This window comes from Aotus nancymaae, unplaced genomic scaffold (genome assembly GCF_030222135.1).
Source record: "Aotus nancymaae isolate 86718 unplaced genomic scaffold, 86718_ANA_hifiasm-v0.15.2.pri h1tg000079l, whole genome shotgun sequence".
In the NCBI taxonomy this organism is placed as follows: domain Eukaryota; kingdom Metazoa; phylum Chordata; class Mammalia; order Primates; family Aotidae; genus Aotus; species Aotus nancymaae.
Window position 1 is genome coordinate 6,303,189 of NW_026988494.1, and position 21,166 is coordinate 6,324,354.

Sequence of the window (21,166 nt, forward strand, 5' to 3'; positions counted from 1 at the left end):
CGGATTCTATGTACACTTTTAAGGAAAAAAAAATCCAACTTTAGAGGCAATTTTTCTTCTTGTCTATTGATACATTCTTATGAATTTTTAATCTCTTGTCTGTCTTCCTTACTAATTTTTGTTTTATTATTTCCATGTGAGTTTCATATACCCTTGTTTACTTTTACTTGACCTGCCATGTATTACTTTTCCATTTTCTTCTGCCTTTCCTGTTCATTTCCTTTGTAAGTCTACATTGTGTAGTGACACATAACCTAATTTTGTCTTCTCCCCTGTTTGATTTTTATTCTATCTGACTGGAATACTCAACATCTGATTATTCCATTTCTGAATTACTCATGGCCTTGCTTGCCTCTTATTCTCCTGTCTAAGGCATGTTTTTGGACCCCTTTCATTGGTCTCAGCATGGCTTTTTGGAATAACAGCAAAAGACACTCAAAACAATTTGGAATTTGGAGACAGACATGGTTCAAATCTTGTCCCCTACTGGTTTTGAATAAGTCACTTAACCACTCAGATGCTCAATATTCCCATTAAGAAAACAGGGGTAATGGCATTCTTACAGAATTTTGTAGAGATTATAAATAATCTAGATAAAGGAATTGGCAAAAAAAAAAACAAAACAAAACAAAAAAACTGGCATTCAATGAATAATAGCAAATATTAATGGGCAAGTAGGGAAGACTCTTAATTTGGACATGTATCAATGAGAGAAAAAGCTTGACAATGGAAATCTAGGGACTTTGAAGATGTATGCTATTTATATTTTTTTAAAGGAGAACTTTATTTCTAAGGAGATGCATGTTATTCTGGAATAATTACTATGGATAAATAAGAATTAGACTAATTTTGTTATTACTCCAAAAAAAAGTTAGTTTCAAATTACATATCAAGGCATCTTTTCCAGGCCTATGAACCAAATAAACTAAACAAAAGGAATAAGAAAGAATGAGGAGACAGGTGATTTTTAACATCAATTATCAGTTATACTTTAACATCTTCATCAAGAAGAGGGGAACATGATTTGCATTGTTTGGTGTGTAAAACCATGGAATATACAACATTCCTAGATATCACAGAGCATATCATTTTAACCTAATATTATCTCTTCATGTGAAAACCTACTTATTTAGGTGCTATATATTAATATTTTCATCCACAGCAATTGCCTTTAAGAAATATTAGGAAGTTTGCCTTGAATGTTAAAGGTTTTGTGCTTAAAGGCTTTCAACTGCTGACAGAATTCCATGGGATGACAAATGGAGCTGGGTATCTTTGCTGCCCCAGGTGACAGTGCTGAATGGGCCACCTGCAGTGTGCTGTCACTGTGCAGTCCTGCAGAGGAACTCTGAACCTCAAGCAGACCCAAGTGGCCTTTGCATCTCTGACAAGTTGCTAAAGATTGCCCTTCATGCAACCTGAACAGCAAACACTGCCTGGGCTCTCTCAGGACAAATGCCAACACTTCTGCTATTGCTAAAACAACAAAACCAACATTCCACCTCCCCCCAAAATGTAGACACTCCTTATAAAATGTAAACAATAAAAAATAGCAGTGATATAAACAACAGCTAGACATACCTCTTCCTTAGACGTTCTGATTTTATGGGATTACCAAAATGAGATTAATACATATGTTAAAAACTAGAAACAACTTTTTTTTTTAAAGGCTTTAAAAATATATCTCCCTGAAACGATTATCCTTGTAACACTATCCTGAAGCACCTAGCTCTGACATATTCATTTAAAAAAGTCTTAGATCATTACCTGAAACTAGTAATTGGGTATTTGATAGCAAAATGATTCTTGGAGGGAAATGAAGTAGCAAGTATCTCATACAGTCATGGATTATTATGCTTAGCACTTTTATCCTTTAGCAGCAGTGAGATCAAAAAATGATCATGAACTGTAAGGCAGCAAGGAGCTCCCAGGTGATGCGAAGTGTGAACTGACTGGATGCAGCTGCTCTGAACCAGCAGCCAAGCACAGGAATAAGTTGTAACTGTCAGAAGAACCCGGGATGGAGATGGTGCTACATACACTCTTCAGATTTTTGCCAGGTTTCCTTTCGGTCTCCTTATTGGAACACAGTGCCCTGACGGTCTTACGCAGGCTGATAAATTCTGCAGTGATAATTTTTCTCTATGCCGTACACACTCAATATTCCTAAATCAGTTTCCACTTGGTAATTCAACCAGAACATAATGAAACAGACAAAGTGGGTCCTATGCCAAACAGAGCAAACAGCATTCTTTCCGGGGGAGCTAGGAGGACTTGTATTAAAGGTAAACTAAAGATTTGGAAGATAAAATATGTTTCAATATATAAAATATGACCCCCCTGCCCCATAGTTGCTCCAGGAAGGAGTGAAGTAGATCTCACTCATTCAGTGTTTCCGAAACTTCGTCTCCCTCTGATTTGTGATTAGTTTTTCACAATTTGGAGTTATCTTCTAGTGACTGCTACATGAACAGCAGTTAGAAAAACACTACAAAATCTGACATTACTTTGATGTTTGCCATTTATATGACCACTTTATCCCAAACACACTTTCCTTGGTGTGTCAGCAACTACAATGTTATGAGGAAGAAAGTATAAGGTAAAGTAACTTACTATTAGGTTGGTGCAAAAGTAATTGTGGTTTGGGCCATTCCTTTTAATACCAGAGAATGTATTTTCTAGTATTTTACTCCAGACCTGGTCTGCCTTGGCAAAAAAGGTCAGGACAAATGATCATTGCTGGGGAATCTGGAGAGTTCTCTGAAAGAGCTGAGAACTTGGGGACTACTACCATCATTTCAGGGCTCCAAAAATCATTTACCACACAACAGGATTCCCTTCTTCCTTCATGTCCTCCCTCTTTCTTCCATGCAGCCTGCCCCTCCCCACCTTCTTTCTTTCCTTCCTTCCTCTTTCCCTCCTTCCTTCCTTCCTTCCTTATCTCCTTCCACAATTCTTTTCTTTTCTTTTTGTTTTGTTTTATTTTGAGATGGAGTCTCACTTTTGTCGCTAGGCTGGAGTGTAGTGGCGTGATCTTGGCTCACTACAACCTCCTCCTCCCGGGTTCAAGTAATTCTCTTGCCTCAGTCTCCCAAGCAGCTGAGAATACAGGCCCGCACCACCATGTCTGGCTAATTTTTTTTGGATATTTAGTAGAGACAGGGTTTTACCATGTTGATCAGGATGGTCTCGATCTCTTCACCTTGTGATCTGCCTGCTTCATTCAGCCTCTCTAAGTGTTGGGATTACAGGTGTGAGTCACCGTTCTGGCCCATAATTATTTAATGTGCAAGACATATATATTATGTGCAAGACATAAGGATAACAACCAAAATCACTGGGGTTGAAAACTGTAAGACCATAACCAACTCTCCCTAGAAGGAAACCTTCATAGATAAAATGTAGTGAAATGAACACTGAAGTTGGCTTGGAAGAATCAGGTCCGAGGCACAATTCTGCCAATTCTTAGCTGTGGGACTTCAATCTACCTGCCTTCGAAAATTCAGCAGCAAGAATGAGATACCAAAGGGTTGTTGCCAAGTTTATTAAAACACTTTGTCAGTTGCAACACTGCACACAAATGTATGATACTGTTACTATTACTAATCACATAAATATTGAACAAAGAAAAGTAAAAAAGGAAATTCTGTCTAGACTGAAATTTTACATATATAACCAGACCTCAAGAGTTGTTTCCTAGGAAATTATTCTTCTGCAAAATGTGAAGAAAAGTGGCCTAATGTGGAGCAACAATCATTGAATGATTATAAAGCATTAAGTAAGTATCAGTAATCTATGTTTAACTTTATCAAAACTACTTGTCAAAAATGTATAGTCACTTAATATCCTTATAAAACAAAATCGAACAATTTGAGTTATGAGGAATTAATATCATAAACGCATGATTAGTTTACTCTTTCAAGATCAACACAATTCTTTAATATTTCTGACTGAATTTCCAAATTATAAGAATTAAACTTACAATATTACACATTATGTGTTATAATAATTTTTTAAAGTACAAAATATTTTAAAATAGGCATGTCTATAGTATGTGGAATGTAATATGAACTTTGTTTGTAACAACATTTTGGAAATAATACTATTGCCCATTTTGTAAATACACAGAATAAATAGCTGAGAAATAATCGAGTGTTCTCTGCTTGTTACTTAATATTTTCCCATGGAATTACACAATATTTCCCATAGAATGCTAGGTTTTTTTCTTCTTAAGACAAGGTAAAAAGAAAATAATGCTGTAAAGGATAGCTTGCTTTTCTTGCTTGTTTTAAGTGGCGTTTTCCTTATCAGTGAAGTAGATAGACAAAACCAGTAGACCAGCACCATTACACAAATGCAAACTGCTGATAAAAGTCACTCTATTCTTCTTTGACAATTAGCAGGAATTAGCATGAGTATACAGTGTATACCTCAGGGAGCAATCATTAGGTTCTGTTTCCCTTGAATGAATTAGTCCTCACCCACAGCTTTTAGGACTATTCTTTATGAGTTACTTACAGAAAATTTAACTAAATAACTCTACGTCATTTGTTTAATAAAATATGCACATTGAAAACATTTTAAATATTTGAATATTAAACTGCTAGTCACTAAAGATTATTTTTTTAATCTTACCTGTAGTATCTCCAATGCTTATGTATTTAGAAATCTGCATACTTTCCTGCTCTTTGATGTCCAGTTAAAGAAATCTGAAATTATTATTCTTGCTCCGAATATAGCTCCTTTGCAATTAGGTACAACGAGCAGACAGAGCTCCTACTGGGGAAAAATGCTCAGGTGGCTCCTGAAGATGAAGCTCTAGAGCAGAAGCTGAGCAGAAAGGGCTGTGCCACCTAAGGCAGCTTCTCTAGATACCAAGGGAATGATAGGTGGAGTCATTAGTTTTCCAAAAGAAAGGTTCCGAGTCAGGCTCAGAACCATGGATGCCTTGTCATTCTGGGTTGGCATTTTTTCCTGAGAAGTCATTCAGTCCTTTGCTGAATAGCAAATATGTACTCGAAAAGGAAAGAAAGTGACCCGAGGAGATCAAAGAAAACCTGCATAGAGTTGGAGGTTCCCAGAGCCAATATAGTGACTGGAAGTAACATATCATCTCTCTTGACCTCTCCTTGACTGAACTCTGCTCAAGAAACAAAAAGGGAAGCCAGGGAGAATTCTCAGGAGACCATTAATGGAACCAGCACTTAGAATTAGGGCATCCAACCCCATCCATCCTAGCTAATAACGCTGGGAGCACTTAGAAGTTTGTAGACTTCTTACAAGGTGACACTTTGTCCAAAGAACAAGTTGACACCAAGGGCCAATGGAGATTAACTGGTTTAACCAATGAACCTGGGCTTTGGCATGGCTCAAACACATACAGAATGATATGACTATCAAGGATGTTGGCACATTTATAGTTGATCCTATATTTTAAAGGAGGATACAGATCATCTCAAAAGTATAGTTCTGCAGCCTTGAATAAAATACCTCTGGCTAAGAATTCACAAAAGTGCACAGGGGAAGGCTTGCCCAAGGTCACATAAGTGAATTAGAAAATGCTTCCTAAAGTGGATAAGATTCCTCTCTCCCTTATAAGCTCTCTGGGCAGACCCTGATATTATTTCTTCCTATTCAGCAGAATGAAAAGTGACCTTTGGGTGTTTCTCCTCGTAAAACAAAATTATAATTTTTGTTGTAACACTGATCTCATTTGTAGCTAAACAGAAAGCAGATTCTAAGTTCCCAGCAGTTGCTGAGCAAATGATTCGGTGTCATTAGACAGTGTTATCCTTAGAAAAATAAGATTGCCAGGAAAAGTTATTTTTCAAACCTACAAGTTGCTGTTTTTTTCTGTTTTTCAGACAGAGTGTTTTACTCATGACACAGTCTAATCATCCTAAGTATACCATTTCTTAAGAGAAACATCTCAATGATACAAATACCTTGGAGGATGTCATAGCTTTTCCAAAGAAGAAGAAAAGTATCTTCCCACAGTGGATAACCAACTAAATGGAGTTACAAGAAAGGTACATTTTCTTCTTCACAAAGCCAATAATCTTTTCTTACCTAAGAAGCCAATTCCAGAAACAGTTTTGCTATATATTTTCTACTAATCACTGACAGTTTTATATGAGTATAAAATTTCCATAGCCAGGAGTCCACAAACTTTCAAGCTGTCCCTTGAATCTTTTTCCATCAATACTTAGATTCTAAAGGAGCAGAATCCATCTAGCCTGCAAAGCAAATATCAGCAGTCTATTTGACTGGCTTAATTTGATATATTTATAGATCTCACCAGGCTAAATGTAGAAAGCACACATTCTTTACTATACTCTGCATTTTCTACCAGGATCATTTTGGGTGGAAGAAGGTCATGTCAATGTAGAAAATGTTAATCTGTCAGGTTCCAAACTAGTCAGGTCTTCAGCACCAAACAAACAAATCAAAACAAAGAGGGCTGAACACCCAACAAGAATCAAGGATTCAGTTATTCAACAAGCTACTGAAATTACCATGTGACATTTAATGACATAGGTCAATTAATTCATCAACTAAAGCCCATTTAGAAATAAAAGTAGATGAAAGGTCAAAAGAGAGAAATCATAAGGTAAATTCATTATCTTATTCAACGCATTTTAAAAAATATCATGGGACCTCAGCAAATAAAAGCCATATGGTCATTTCAATGGATACTGAATCAACCTTTGATGAAATTAGAAAGCCAATTTTTTAAAAACTATTAAGTATTATCCTTAAAAATCAAACCTGAATTTAATCAAACATCCACATACATGTAACCTACAGAAACTAAATTAAGTGGTATCAGAGGGGATGCAATAAAACCTAGAGAACTTTTCAGGACAAATAACTTGATTTCTTAAAAAAAAAAAAATAAATGTGGAAAAAAGAGACACAGGGAGCTAGAGCCAGAATCAAACAAAGAGTGAAAAAAGGAGAAAGATTCAAAAGATCAACACTTAAAAGAGCATTAAGAAATATAGCAACCAATCACAACGGTTGCGAATTTCATTTAGATCCTGATTCGAACAGCTATAAATGTAGGAAGTCTGATCTTGGATTAGATAATGAATAATAATATTCAGGGGTAATCATTAATTTTTATGTTTGTCAAATATGTTATGGCTACATTTAAAAATAGAAGAGTCCTTATCTTTTAGAGATACGAAATATTTATACATTAAATGATAAGATGTCTGGGATTTGCTACAAAATAGTAAGAGCGGAGGGAAATGACTGGGATTAAGCTGAAACAAAACTGAGAACTGCTGAAGTGCTGATGGCTACATGGAGATTCATTTCACAATCCTTTGTATTTTCAGGTTTTTAATATGCATGTTTGAAAGGATATTATATATATACTTGTTAAAATATATGCTTATATTTATATTTAAAATTAAATAATGCAATATATAATGATTTTAGGTTTTTCCAAACATGTCTATACTGTACAACTAGAATGATATTCTGTATCATCTAAATACATCTGCTTTTAGCTAATAATCTAAATGATCCTTAACACTGAAACTCTAGGGGAGAATTCCATGAATGTCAAGGACAAGTAAAGGATATTGACTATCAGTGCTAACACTCAGTATTGCTCTTAATGTTCTAACCAATGAAACAAAGCAGGAATTTAAAAATTATGATATAACTTTAGAAAATAAGAAGATAAAATAATCATTATCTGAAGACGATATGGTTGGATAGCAGTGGTAACTATCAAGAAAACCCAGTGAAATAATGTGATCATATTCACAGGAGCAACAGAAAATACCAGTTAGGTCAGTCAGATATGAATCTAACAATAAATATGAAGAATGGAAAATATATTAAAAGAGTCATATATTAAGAAGGTGAATTCGGCCTATGGTTGTAGGAGAAGAAGGCATTCCACTAAAGGGAAAAAACAAATAAATGTGGACGTAAGAAAATAAATGTCACGTCTGGTGGTGAAAGGCAGCAGTTCAGTTTGACTAGGACATGGATTACAGATACGGAGGTGAAGTTAATGAAGCTATAAAATAATAATTTTCTTCTCCATACCAGAGAATACTTATCTTTTCCATGCCAGAGAAGCCCTTGATAACCTGGTTGTAATTAATGTTTAATATGTAGGCCATGAAGAGAGTTAGGCTTTTGAATAGGGCCAAAATTAATAAAATTAATGGTCTATTCTACAGCCTTTGAAATGGGAGAAAATGAAGATCAGGAGACTAGTGAATGAGGTAAGAGTAGAGAAGGGTTTGAGGATAACAGTGTTTGAAAGATAATGATGGAAAAAGAATAGGGCTCACATTCAGGAAATAACACTACTTTATATTTATATACAGTAAAATTTGAGAAGTGCTGACTGCTGGAGTTCCTTTGTATTTCACACCTTGTACTGCACCTCTTTCTAGGGCATTCAGACTGCTTATCACACATTTTCTCATTACTTTTCCCGCAATCTAGGAAACAGTCATCATGTTAACAGAGGAACTGAGGCCCATTCTCAATATTCAATATTCATTGGTAAAACCAAAATGTCTGTTACAGCTGAAGCTGTCACTGTGCTTTCTGAATCTCACTGTACCACATGTCTGTTGATATAAAGGATCCCATTAAGAATGGACAATACCATAATTGGGCTGAAATGATATGTTTTTACACAGATGATGAAGGCAGTGATGTGCCTATGAGTTACAGAAGCATTTTCGCTCTGAAAAATGTTTAAAAAAATCTAAACTTTCAGCACTTTGCAGCAAGAAGCCTCCCTAAAAGTTCAGCAAAAAAATGGCTCTAGGATTTAGACACAATCTTCCAAGTGTTTCGGGTTTGAGCCAGGCCTCTTTGAATAGTGGCTCTGCAGGCAAAAAGCCTAACATTCCTTAGAATGTCGCACGTGCGGTTTGAAACACGCCCCTCTAAAACCCCAGAATGCACATTGCTACATACCATTTAGCCAAATTATTGCAGTTCTGTGTTTGCGTGATGGTTGTGGACATAAATAGCCAGTTTATGTTTCCAGGACCACAACATTTTCCTCACTGAGGCCAAAAATTGCTGCATATAAAGCAATGAAGTAGTAAAAGTATGTTTGAGCATATGAATCTTGCTCCATAACACTTGGCTAATTTCAGTCCATGTATTTTCCCACAACTCCCAGGAGTTCCTTGTTCCCAAGTTCGTGATCAGAGTAGCAAAACATCTCTCCCTGTAATATGATGTGTTATTAAATATATATCTGCAGTTTTAGGTTTCCAGTACAAATTCTATAGTAACCAAATAACACATGAAAATCTAACTTTTTTCAATACTGTATGTCATTTCACTCCTGACCAATCTGAACAGGAACAAAACAAGGTTTCAAAAAAACATATAATTTTAAGTGCTTTACTTAAAGAAAATGGCTGCCTTCTTTTCTTGCCCCTCACCCAACCCCAGGACTAGCAGGCCATAATAGTTCTTGTTTCTCTAAAGAGAATATACATTTTAGGTCAGAGAAAGAAGCCATGGAGAGGTAGTATTACTGCATATTCTGTGTCTTTACGGGAACAGGGCCAAAATGATAAATTAACTTTACATTATACCTAAAGAAGCCCTCCCTAAAGCCTGTGCTTTTTCTTTCTGTTTTTAAAAATTTTGGGGGCTCCACATTCAAACCTAACAAACACCTGTTTTTCTACTGTTGGCTTTCAACCTTGTTGTTCAATGGGAAGACAGCAAACAGGTGTGTACACTCCTTTTCTATATTACATAATATTTTTTAAAAAACTGGAGTTCTGCATTCTATTATCATCATCTGGCCTTGCTGCTATGCACACACACACACACACACACACACACACACACACACACACACATCATGCAGTTGTTAGAAAAATCTAATGGAAATCATGTTGGTCATAGTTAGACCAAAAAAGGGCATGTGGAAGATGATCATAAAAAGAAAAGTGGAGCAGAGGTCAGGGCCTTATCTCAGCCTGCCTGGCTAAATTCCCTGCATCATCAGACACAAGGAATATTAAGGAGGTCCATACAGAGGACCTTAGTTATAATTTATTAGTTTTTTCCTGGTAGCACTGTATCTACCCATGTATATGGGCTAATAAAACACTTCCATCTCCTGAAGCTGTAATAACTCAGAATGACTGAGGTCTTCCCCCTCTTCTTTTAAAACATAAACCATTTTCGTAGGCACTGCAAGCATGTGTTTAACACAGATCTTTGTTCTTTCCATCCATTACTACAAAGCCACCTAAAAATCAAAGCATTCAAAACCAAATGCTAGGCTGTGTCCATTCTTCCCATTCAGTTCCTCATACTTCCACGCAGTTCCTGGAGAATAGTCAAAGTCTTCAGTTGAGATTTGCCATTTACTCAAAAGCTTTCAAAAAGCAGAACACTTTACAATATGAAATATGTGTAGCAGGAATTTGCATTTCCAGTTCTGCTCAAATAGGCATAGCCAACACCTAGTGAGGCATGTTCTAATTCAATAACCACAGAATCCAGTGACTCCCATAATGGAAAGATGTGTGCAGGAGTTACACTTCTGAATCCCAGCAAGGGAAGGGTTCACAGACGACAGGCTGGTTGTACTGATGGCTTGCCAGGAAAACAAGACCTTGCTAAGAAGAAGAAACCAGACCTCTGATCCTATTCTTTAAAAAGGCATGATTTATTCATGGCTTTTCCCTTATGAAATCCTTACTTCTGAACATTTTTGAAATATGGAACACTTTTGTTGAAGGAGTCAGAGACTTTTCTTGGTTTCACACCTTTTTGGTGTATTGGAGTTTCAACCACAGGGATGGCATTGTCTCTGAATAGACATCAGTCACACGTGGAAGACCTTTTCTGTCCAGATGCTCCCATCATCTCCTCATGCCTTTCATGCTTAGCATTAAGGGATATTAAGGAGGTCCATACATAGGACCTTAGTTATAATTTATTAGTTTTTTTCCTGGTAGCGCAGTAAAGACTGATGCTTGGATTTTCCTCCAAGTCTGAAAACCTGAGGGAAGTGAGTTATTGTTTTACTGACTTGAGGTCACGCAAGTCCTAGGAATTCAATGGTAATAGTTCAAAAGGATCTTAGTTACCAGAGACATGTTATACAAATTCAGCAATCCAGTTGGGTGTAGAGGCTCATACCTGTCATCCCAGCACTTTGGGAGGCTGAGGCAGGAGGATGGCATGAGCCCAGGAGTTCAAGACAAGCCTGGGCAACATGGCAAGGTCTGTCTCTGTACAAATTTTAAAAATTAGCTGAGCATGGTGGTGCTTCCCTGTGGTCCCAGTTACTTGGGAAACTGAGATCTAGGAGTTCAAGGTTAGAGTGAGTCATGTTTGTGCCACTACACTCCAGCCTGGGCAACAACAGAGCAAGATCCTGTCTTAAAAAAAAATCAGCAATCCTTAATGCTGCTTTGCATAAAAAGGTTATCAAAATCTGTCAAATGGCTACACAGGTCTATCATGACCACTGAGTCTGGCCTGAGGCTCATGCTTAGGGAGTGAATGCTCCACTTGCCAAAGTACTGTGCATGCATGCACTTGCACTTGTCCGTGTGTGTGAGTGTGCATGTGTGCATTTGTGTGTGCGTGCCTGTGATCATGGCTTTCCTTTCCTTGAAAAATCAAAATGCATTCTGTCACCCATTGACTGAAAGGCTGATTTTTATTCTGTAGTTTTCTATAGAAGAAATGATCAGGAACTGCGGGATTCACTGATAAATAAGTATGTAGGTTACTTTGTGCTTAATTATATCTCATCACTCCTGTTATCAAAGCTCTTTTCCTATAGCCAGAAAAGTGTCCAAGACATCTCATTAATTTTTCCCCCATTTGTATTGTCTAGATTCTTGCTTGTTTTCAGTCTAATCAATTGATAGCAGTAGTCCATCTTGAAGCCAAATATAATTTTAAGCAGACTAAATATCAATTGATTCATTAGTTAACAATACTATTAAAATACATCATCATTCTTTAACATTTAAAAACATACCACTTTATCCTTTGCTCTATTTAAGTCTTTAAACACCTACTTGGCCATTTTGTTCATGTGTCTGTTTTCATTTTCTAGAACATAACATCATTTCATCTGTCAATTATTTTCACTGTAAATGACTACTACAAAGATAAACAAGCAGAACACATGGATAAAACAGAATGGAAATGACAAATGCATTCATAGTGTCAAAATATTTCTTCTTGGCTGGGTGTGGTGGCTCCCACTTATAATCCCGGCACTTTGGGAGGCCAAGGCAGTTGGATCACTTCAGGTTAGGAGTTTGAGACCACTCTGGTCAATATGGTGAAACCCCATCCCTACTAAAAATACATAAATTAGCTGGGCATGGTGGTGTATGCCTATAAGCCCAGCTACTTGGGAGGCTGAGGCAGGAGAATTGCTTGAACCAGAGAGGCAGAGGTAGTAGTGAGCTGAGACCCCACCACTGAACTCTAGACTGGGCAACAGAGTAAGACTCCATCTCAAATATATATATATACACACACACACATAGACACACACGTATTTTATATATATATAAAAATATATATGTATATTTCTTTTAAAGTTGGAACTAGGCATGGGCAAACCCACAGTAATATCCACAGAAAACAGAAAATTCGGTCCATATTTTTTTTTTAAACTTACTCATTAATTATCAGAGAGAAAGTTAACAACAAAAAAAAATCTGATGGTGGATGTATGGGAGGAGGTGGGATTTTGGCTTTGTGAAAATTCAGCATTTCTTAGGATTTAGACAATGATTCTGAAATTCAATTTAATTAGGAAGGCTTTGGATGCCTGTTTTGTAAGGTAAATAAGGCTATAACACCCTTCAGGGGTTAAAGTCAGATAGTCACAGGATATTTTACTGAAACCAGAGGATTTTTGATGCACAGGGCTCGTTACTTGTCTTAGTTTGTTCCTTCTTTTTGAATATACCATATTTCTTGGGTTGACACTCTGGCAGCTGTTGCAATTTATGGTAAAGTCTAGCTTCAAATCCTGATGTGAAGTTGGAGTTTCCTACATAGGACTATTATAGCAGCAATATGGCAACAAAGAATTTAGTTGATAAGTCTAATGAAATTTAATCTGTTAAGTGGCCTCTGTGATCTATGTTGCTGGAATCACTTTCTAGAGACAGTTACACTAACTATATACACAAAGGTCAAAAGAGAAAAGACGACTGAGCTAGGAATTGAGTCACTTGGCCTTTTGATTTGTGGGACCAGTGTTTCAGGCTCAACATAACAAAGCTGACCACTTTCACAACCCTGAGAGAGGAGTCATGAACGATCCAATTCTAGAGATAAGAGATATAGCTGAATTAATAAAATTTTGGCTGTATTTTACAAGCTCTATGACTAGGCATAGCATGAGGTCAGTACAAAGTTCCAACCATGTTTAGATCAGAGAATCACTAGAGTAGAGGGCCAGACAGAAGAAATCCATCATCATCACAGTAATAGTAGGAAAAATATCACGCATGGCACCAAAATCTTAACCATAACTACCCTAAAAATCATCAGGAGGATTTCAGAATCAAAATAACAAAAAGGACATACCCTCAATGCTTAGCTAAACTTTATAACTTAATAAGGTAAAAATGAATGTTTGAAGCTAGATGAGAAGTCATCATTTTAACGAGGTTGACACGGATCTGTACTGATTCCAAAGACAGAATTTTTATGTATAGCATTTCCAATTCTCCAGGCATAATTTATAATAAGAGACAAGTTCCTTAAAACTTATTTAAAGATTGAATAACGTGCTGTTGCTGCCAAATGGGAGGAGACATACTAAATTCCCCTTCACTTTTCACTCGATCCCTACTTACAACTCCTTTGACATAAAATAAAGTTCAAATGTTCCTGTTTACCATTATATGTAAGGCTAGCAGACTCTTTACAGACAATTTCCACAAAACACAGCATCCAAAAGTGGAAATTAACTTTGAAAGTAAAGAAAGGCATAACAAATTGAATTGGATTATCATTACCTGTGATAAACACTTTTCTGTCCCAGAAACGTGAACATCAGAGCAACTGTCTGGATTCTTTCACATGCTAGAATTGATGCCTAAAAAATACTGTTTGGGATATGATTTCTACAAAGTGCAGAGAGACTGAACCATCAAAGCCATTATTGGCTCAAGGAAGAAAATGTAAGGGAAAGGGCCATGTCAGACTTATTACCTATGCAGGCTTACTCTGTCATCCATTATCCATCTTACTAGGTGTGAAATGCTAAAAGCAGAACTAAGATTCTGGGACTACCATTCTGTTGCTTTTTGTATTATTGAAGAAATAAATGTATTCATTCTTTATAGTCATATTTCTAGAATGAGTCATCACCAATTATATATCAATATAGCTGAAAGTAAAATATCACAGAGCACTTTAAATGTGCTCACAACTACCATTTCTATTGGGCCTGTAATTTATCACGTTCTGGTTATAGGTGATCTTCAAGGTAGGTCAAGAGGGAAGAACCGGAGAAATGAGACGCAAAGAAAGAAAGACATTTTGTAATTGCAAAAATGGAGGTGTGCTCTGGATATCATGTTTGGTTCTTAAACATCTTCTTTCCCCTTTATAGCACAACAACTTCATAGTGTAACTTTATAGCATAACGATATTGTAACAATCATTTCTTACAGTAATCTTGTCTTTTGAAGTAGAAATCATATTTACCAAGGCCAGTCGGTGCCTGGCATTGATAATGTTAGCTAGGCATTGTGAAGGTATGTCTTTTGCTTCTCTTCTTTCTGGTTCCCTTTTTTTGGAGAAGAAATGAATGCACGTAAAATTCAAGACTTGTCTGTATAGTAAAGCATGAAAATTCTTAGCTAAAACAAGACAAACTGACATTCATTAAATATCTACTATGTGCCAGACATTCTAGCATTTTAATGCCTTTAGTCCTTAGAATAATCCTAAGAAACAGGAATCACTTTGTCTTTCTCACAGTTGAAAAAAACTGAGGCTGAAGAAAGGTAAATGATCTCATGGCCTTTGATCTCAAAATAATAAAGAGGAATTCCAAGGCAGGTTACTTGCTAAGCCCATAATATAACCATTGAAATATTCTGCCCTGCAACGCCTCTTTTATTCCAGAACTATATACATCACCTTGTAGTTAAAAACAAACAAACAAAGCCCCATTAGAGAAGCCATATTCTTCTACTTCCTAGCAAGCATCACTTCTGAATATTTCTCTAAGTTTGCAAACTATATTGTCAGGGAATGAGACTTAAAATATAACTTTTAGGTTGTGCATTCCTAGCAGAAGGCAGGAGGCTAATAATGTTCGTCAAATTGATGCTATTTTAGTCTTCACTCCTGGAAAATGCTCAGTCAACATTATCTAGTTTTCTGTTGTCTGTTTCAGAATAAAATGGTTATTTTTTTGTTAAGCTTTCCTAAGCACTAGAAAATCAACCTGATTTGAAGAGTTAGACTAAATTAGAACAGGAAAGTTATCAGAAATTCAATGATGTGACCACACAGTGCTGGAGTGTTATAAGGGATTCTATTTAACCTCCATTCAGATTATCATCATTTTCCTTTTAAAAAATATTTTTTAGAAAACAACCTAATTTCCATTTAGTTTGTAAAGTTAGGAAAAAAAAGTTAGAAAAGAATACATACTTTACTTTTTTATGAGACAAAAGTAAGAGAAATGCATATACATAAAAATGCACATACAAATATAAATATGCTGAGTTATAAACATCATCAGGGAGTTACGGCAACAGGAACTATTCCAAATGAAATGCTAAATTTAGTTATGATGCCTGTGCAATATTTAATATTTGCATAAGATTTCCGATTGACCTCAATGCAACATTAATACCACTAGATCCTTTAACAGCTGATTGTATGCAGCAAAGAGATAAGGAGAAAAGACAAAAAAAGTATTTCTGTAAGAAATGGAGATAAATTATATAAAATAAAAAAATTATCTCCAGGGACATTTGATGTTAGGTTCATTTTGTTGACTTCTAATTTTATTTTACCTCTATTTGTATATAATATGCAAATCCCACACAAGAAACTCTTAAAAATAGGTCTGATGGTAGCACTCCTTAATTAAAAGTTAATTCCTGACTGTCAAGTAATTTAAATGAGCAACATTTAAAGAAATGGGCTGTTTTAAGTAGTTAACATAAGACATCTTTTGTTTGGTTAAATTACATATGAGGATCATCTAATCAGACTTGCTTTACATAGTTACCCCTAACAAAAATAATGCTAAAAATCAGAGTGCCAGACATATTTAAAGTGTTTACTAATGGCGAATAACCGCAAAATTGGAAGAAGAATGTAAAATGTGAGTTAATCTGTGTAATTTTCATCAATCTCTTCAGTATTCCACTGATTTTTACTAAATTTTATTCAACTGACTATGCCAAGCCTTACTTTACCTATTTAAAATTTGAAATACAGGCAGCATGTTCTTAGGACCTCTTGAGACTATATATACATAAATATGCCAGGCTCATTGGCACTCTATCCCAGCACTTTGGGAGGCTGAGGCAGAAGGATTGCTTGAGCCTAGGAATTCGAGACCAGCCTGGGCAACATAGCAGGACCAGACCCTGTCTCTATAAATAAAAAAATTTAAAAATTAGCTGGGCATGGTGGTGCGGGCCCTTAGTCCCAGCTACTTGGGAGGCTGAAGTGAGAGGATCATTTGAGCCCAGGAAATTGAGGCTGCAGTTCACAACACTGTATTCCAGCTGGGGCAAAAGAGTGAGAACCTGTCTCAAGAAAAGAAAAATAAAAATGAATAATAAAATTTGAAATATGGCAAGGTAAGTCATAGATTTGTTCAAATTAAGTTAAAGCTATGGAAGAAATCTGAGAATCACAGAGTTTTCTATTTACTTCTGTGACAAGAGAGCTGAAGCACATGGCAAAAATGTTAGATAGTTTTTACCTATAATTACATATGAGAGGCGTGACTAAAATATTGAACTTTGCAGTTTCAAATGCACCATTAACATTTTTCACTTAGGCTTCTTTGTTTCCTAAAAATAAGCAGTCGATGTTGAGTAGAAATGTCAAGAAATCAATAAAAAGTAATTAGGAAGAGTGTTTAATGTCCTTGAGAAAAGCTTTGAAGGCAAAAAGGGAAGCTTCAGCTTAGCGAACAGTCAACATTCTTATATTTTCTTCCATAATAAAAAGAAAGGCAATAATTTAAATTATTTTTTAAGAAAAATAAAACATAGATATGTCAAGTGTCACCCTGGGCCATATTGCAGTTAATGTGCTTTTTTTCCATCATAAAAATCCACAAGTGAAAGCTGTCCCAGAATACTGACTCCTACAGGCAGTCAGTGTTAGATGTACCCACGTGTGATAACAAGCAACAGAGAAGGAACCCTTGTGTTAACACTCAGTTGCTTTAGCTAACCATTCCTGTCATCTTAGACGAGAAAAACCGGGAGAAAGAATTATTGTGTAACTTCAACATGTCAGGGCAAAAAAATCTCTTACTAACCTGTAAATTCTATATTGTTTACCTGCACTTATTAGAAAGTAAACAGTATCTCAGACAGATTAGGGAGTTTGCCAAGACCCTACAGAAGGAAAATAGCAGAGTTAAGATTCAAACTCAGATCTCTGACCACAAAGTCCCTACTCAAATGTCTCGAGTATTTTCAATGGAGGTTTTTATTATTTTGAGGGCTAAGGACTCCTTTCAGAATCTGGGGAAAGCTATGAATTTTTGTTTACATGCACTTACAAATACCAAGCATACAATTTTGGAGTTTCATGAACCCCCCTTTTCTGAAGTCAATTCAAGTTAAGAATTCTTCACGTGAGGTCTGGCTCTAAATGACCTTTGACATCTTCCATAATTTAGAATACTCAATAACACGATTCCATTAGCGGTAAGACTAAAAGCTGTTTCCCTCTATTCATTATTTTATTTGCTTTGTTTCAGAGGCCTTTTTCAATAATCTATTTAACTATTTCAGAAGTAGATATAAGAACATTTAAGAATATCACCAAAATTATTCAGATCATGACAAGATAATATAAATTAGGAAAGGAAAACTTAATTAGGAGTCTTTGGGATTATTTTAAGTATAATAAGGATAATTTAACCTTAAGGACTTTATTACAAATGCTGTCACTATTATTTTACAGATTACTTATAATAAAGGAATATTTTATTTAAATATTCAGATTTACAAGTTTTACAGATTACTTATGATAATAAAAGAATGTTTTATTTAAAAGGTATCCCTGTAGATTTTTTAAAAACTCAAATATTTCATACATATAACTTCAGAAGCTAGTGGGACGATGAGGGCAGACAGAAAGAGAGTCTCTAATTTTTTCCTATTTATTGAGAGAACAAAGATGTTTTACTGGTCCTAAATATTCTTATTAAGTTTGGACTAGCATTATTTAATACAGAAGCCCAATTTTTTGAAAGAAAACTGCACAAACTTATTTTTTTTAAAAGTATATTCCTTCTGAAAAAAATCTCAAAATGCCACAAACCAATTAGATGTATTTTTATTTATGTGTATGCAGAGTGAACAGCCTCAAACACACCAGGAAACTGTACCTAAATCTTTTTTATAGTATTGTATTTAATAGGAAATTCCAAGTTGAATGATTATAACATTAAATACAGAAACCCACTCAATATAATTGTAAATACCTGACATGAAATATAACTGTGTCATTGCTGAATAGTTAAGGGTAATGGTTTATTTCACACTAAATTTGAAACAATCTCTGACTATTCTTTCCTTCTACCCTCAATTGCTCTAGAAACAGTTTTGAGAAAGCATTTTCTATAGTGACGTTTTTCCCTTCTATCTTTCTCTCAAGAGTACGATAAAAGATTTGAAAGAAAATCTCACTTTTAAGTTTGTACAATATTATCATTGTAGGACACTATTACCACCGGTTTTAGGTAATATGCTGTTACTACTACTAATGTGTTGTTATTATTGCTAATCAATGTAAACATTACAATGCATTTTTATTTTATAGAAATGGAATGGCAAGTCTGCTATATCTAAAAATTGGTTATGAATTACTCTAATTATCTGAATTAAAAGCATCATTTATCAAGTGATGAATAAGATTGCATCCCAGCACAAAACATATTTTTCTTTAAAAGGTATTGTTTTAAAATAAATCTCTACAAATAGATTTATTTTTACTTCTTTAGAATATTCAGATAAAAATTTTTAAAATAAACAAACTGGCTTTATAATAGGACCTGGTAAACTTCTAAATAATTTGAATTATATCAACTCTGAAAATTAAATAAAATTTAACTGCAAAGAAAGAGAGACTCATTTCTAAAGCTTTCTTTCTATTGAAGTCCCTATTCCATAGGAGTAATTTTGACTATATATTTTAATGACCAATGGAGTCAAAGTATCCAAGTGTGGCTAATATATTTGGTGAAATACTATTTTAGAAAATTTAAAATTCTGAAAGAAAACTACCATTCCTTTTTTATGATCTCAATCATCAGGTCTCAGAGACTATTATAAAGGAATTTTAAAAATTTGAGTAGCTGCAGTATTTGTCATATTTAGAGGTTAACATTGCTAAGTGAAATTGTCGGTCAAATCTTCCTTAAAATAAATGTCATAATTCTAGAGTCTTGTAAAATTATATATACACACACACACACACACACACACACACACAGAACCCCTATATATACCCATACACTTCTTAAAGCTCTTAGTTCTCAAGTTTAACTTAGAAAAAAGCTAACTGATCATCATATGCACAGCAAGTCCCATGCCAAAACTGTTCCATTTGACTTGGTCTGTAATTTATCACAGAGTCTCAGATAGATTAATAAAACTGTATATATTCTTTCTTGTTTGCCTACTCAGATACTTGTAAGTCCCATTTATCTAGCAGTAGAAAAACAAATGAGAGAAGATACAAAATATTCTAATATATCTATGCCTACATCTGATCTGTTTGTAAATATAATTAACATTTGAAAATCCTCCGTAAAGCTTTCATCCCTGAGGGGCTTCTCCACGACAGTCAGTCACAGACGTTTGGTCTCTAATACATTGCTGTCAGCTCAGATCCATTAGAGACAAAGAATCAGTTTTTGTGAACCTGCCGTAGGCATCTAAAACTGGGTTCGGATAATTTTTATCAGTCCAGTTTATCTCATTTAGCCAGATCATCTTTCTGTAAGCAAATTCCTCTCCAGTAGATTAACTTCCTTTAGATCTGGCTGTCTCCCCTCCCTCTGTGTCTTAAAATATGGCCACGATTTTTTAAAAAAAAATTTGTAGAGCCAGTCAAAGATAAAATGGGGAAGCCTTGGTAGGTTGGGCAATTCCTTGTAACTAAAGAAAGGAAAGACTTGTTGAGGACATGTAGAAAATGTTTTTCAACAGGACTCATTGCAACGCCAGGTAGGGTTTAACTTCAAACTATTCAAGATTTACCTTCCAACCTCAAAGTTCTATTATTCCAAGGATAGGATTAAAGTTTATATACATGAATGATGCTGGTGATTTTGGCTAAACTCAGAAATTTTCATATTTAAGCAAGATCTGATATGATTTTTACAGATCACAAAGTGCTACGTCTAAGTCTTAATTTCAAGTATCCTGATTCTAATTCATCAACTTCTACCTTGTTCACACTGGGACAGGAAATAAAGAGTAGATCAAGAGGGGATCCCCTCTTAAAGTGAAGAAATACCTAATGTCCTTCACAAATTTTCTACTGTACGTCTCTACAGCAAACATTTTGCCACTTCAGCACTTTTCATCAAGTATAGCAGAAGCTACTTAAATGACATTGTTACTTATCCCAGGCTGATGGCTATTCCTAAAAGTTATATTTTATTAAAATATAGTTTTAAAAATTCAAGTGGCTACCAAAGACTGGTTTTCCGTTCAGAATTTTATAAATATATCTAACAATAGAAACAACTCTACATTTTTTTAAGTCAAACCAATATTTTCAGAGGCCATAAAAAGCACGTCAATGATCGCAAATCTCAAATGACAGGCACTAACGGCATGTTTGTCCCCACAGATTACTAATTTCAGTGATGAGACTTTCTATAGCTTTTATTGGCCATCAGCAGATGAATGGGGGTAGGGGGAGCTAAATGTAC

At 35.3% G+C, this 21,166-nt stretch overlaps 1 protein-coding gene across 9 annotated transcripts in view; it reads right to left on the reverse strand.

Moving 5' to 3' along the window:
* Positions 1-21,166, reverse strand: part of NRG1 (neuregulin 1) — a 1,119,143-nt gene that overhangs the window by 40,334 nt on the left and 1,057,643 nt on the right. For 2 of the 9 annotated variants that reach the window (XM_021675850.2, XM_021675849.2), the window contains exon 1: positions 4,636-4,711. The exons of the other annotated variants lie outside the window; for them this stretch is intronic. In XM_021675850.2, the coding sequence (XP_021531525.1) occupies positions 4,636-4,675 (40 nt within the window). In that variant the 5' untranslated portion in view covers positions 4,676-4,711. Of the gene's footprint in view, positions 1-4,635; positions 4,712-21,166 lie in introns of those variants that run through there. 9 annotated transcript variants of the gene reach the window in all.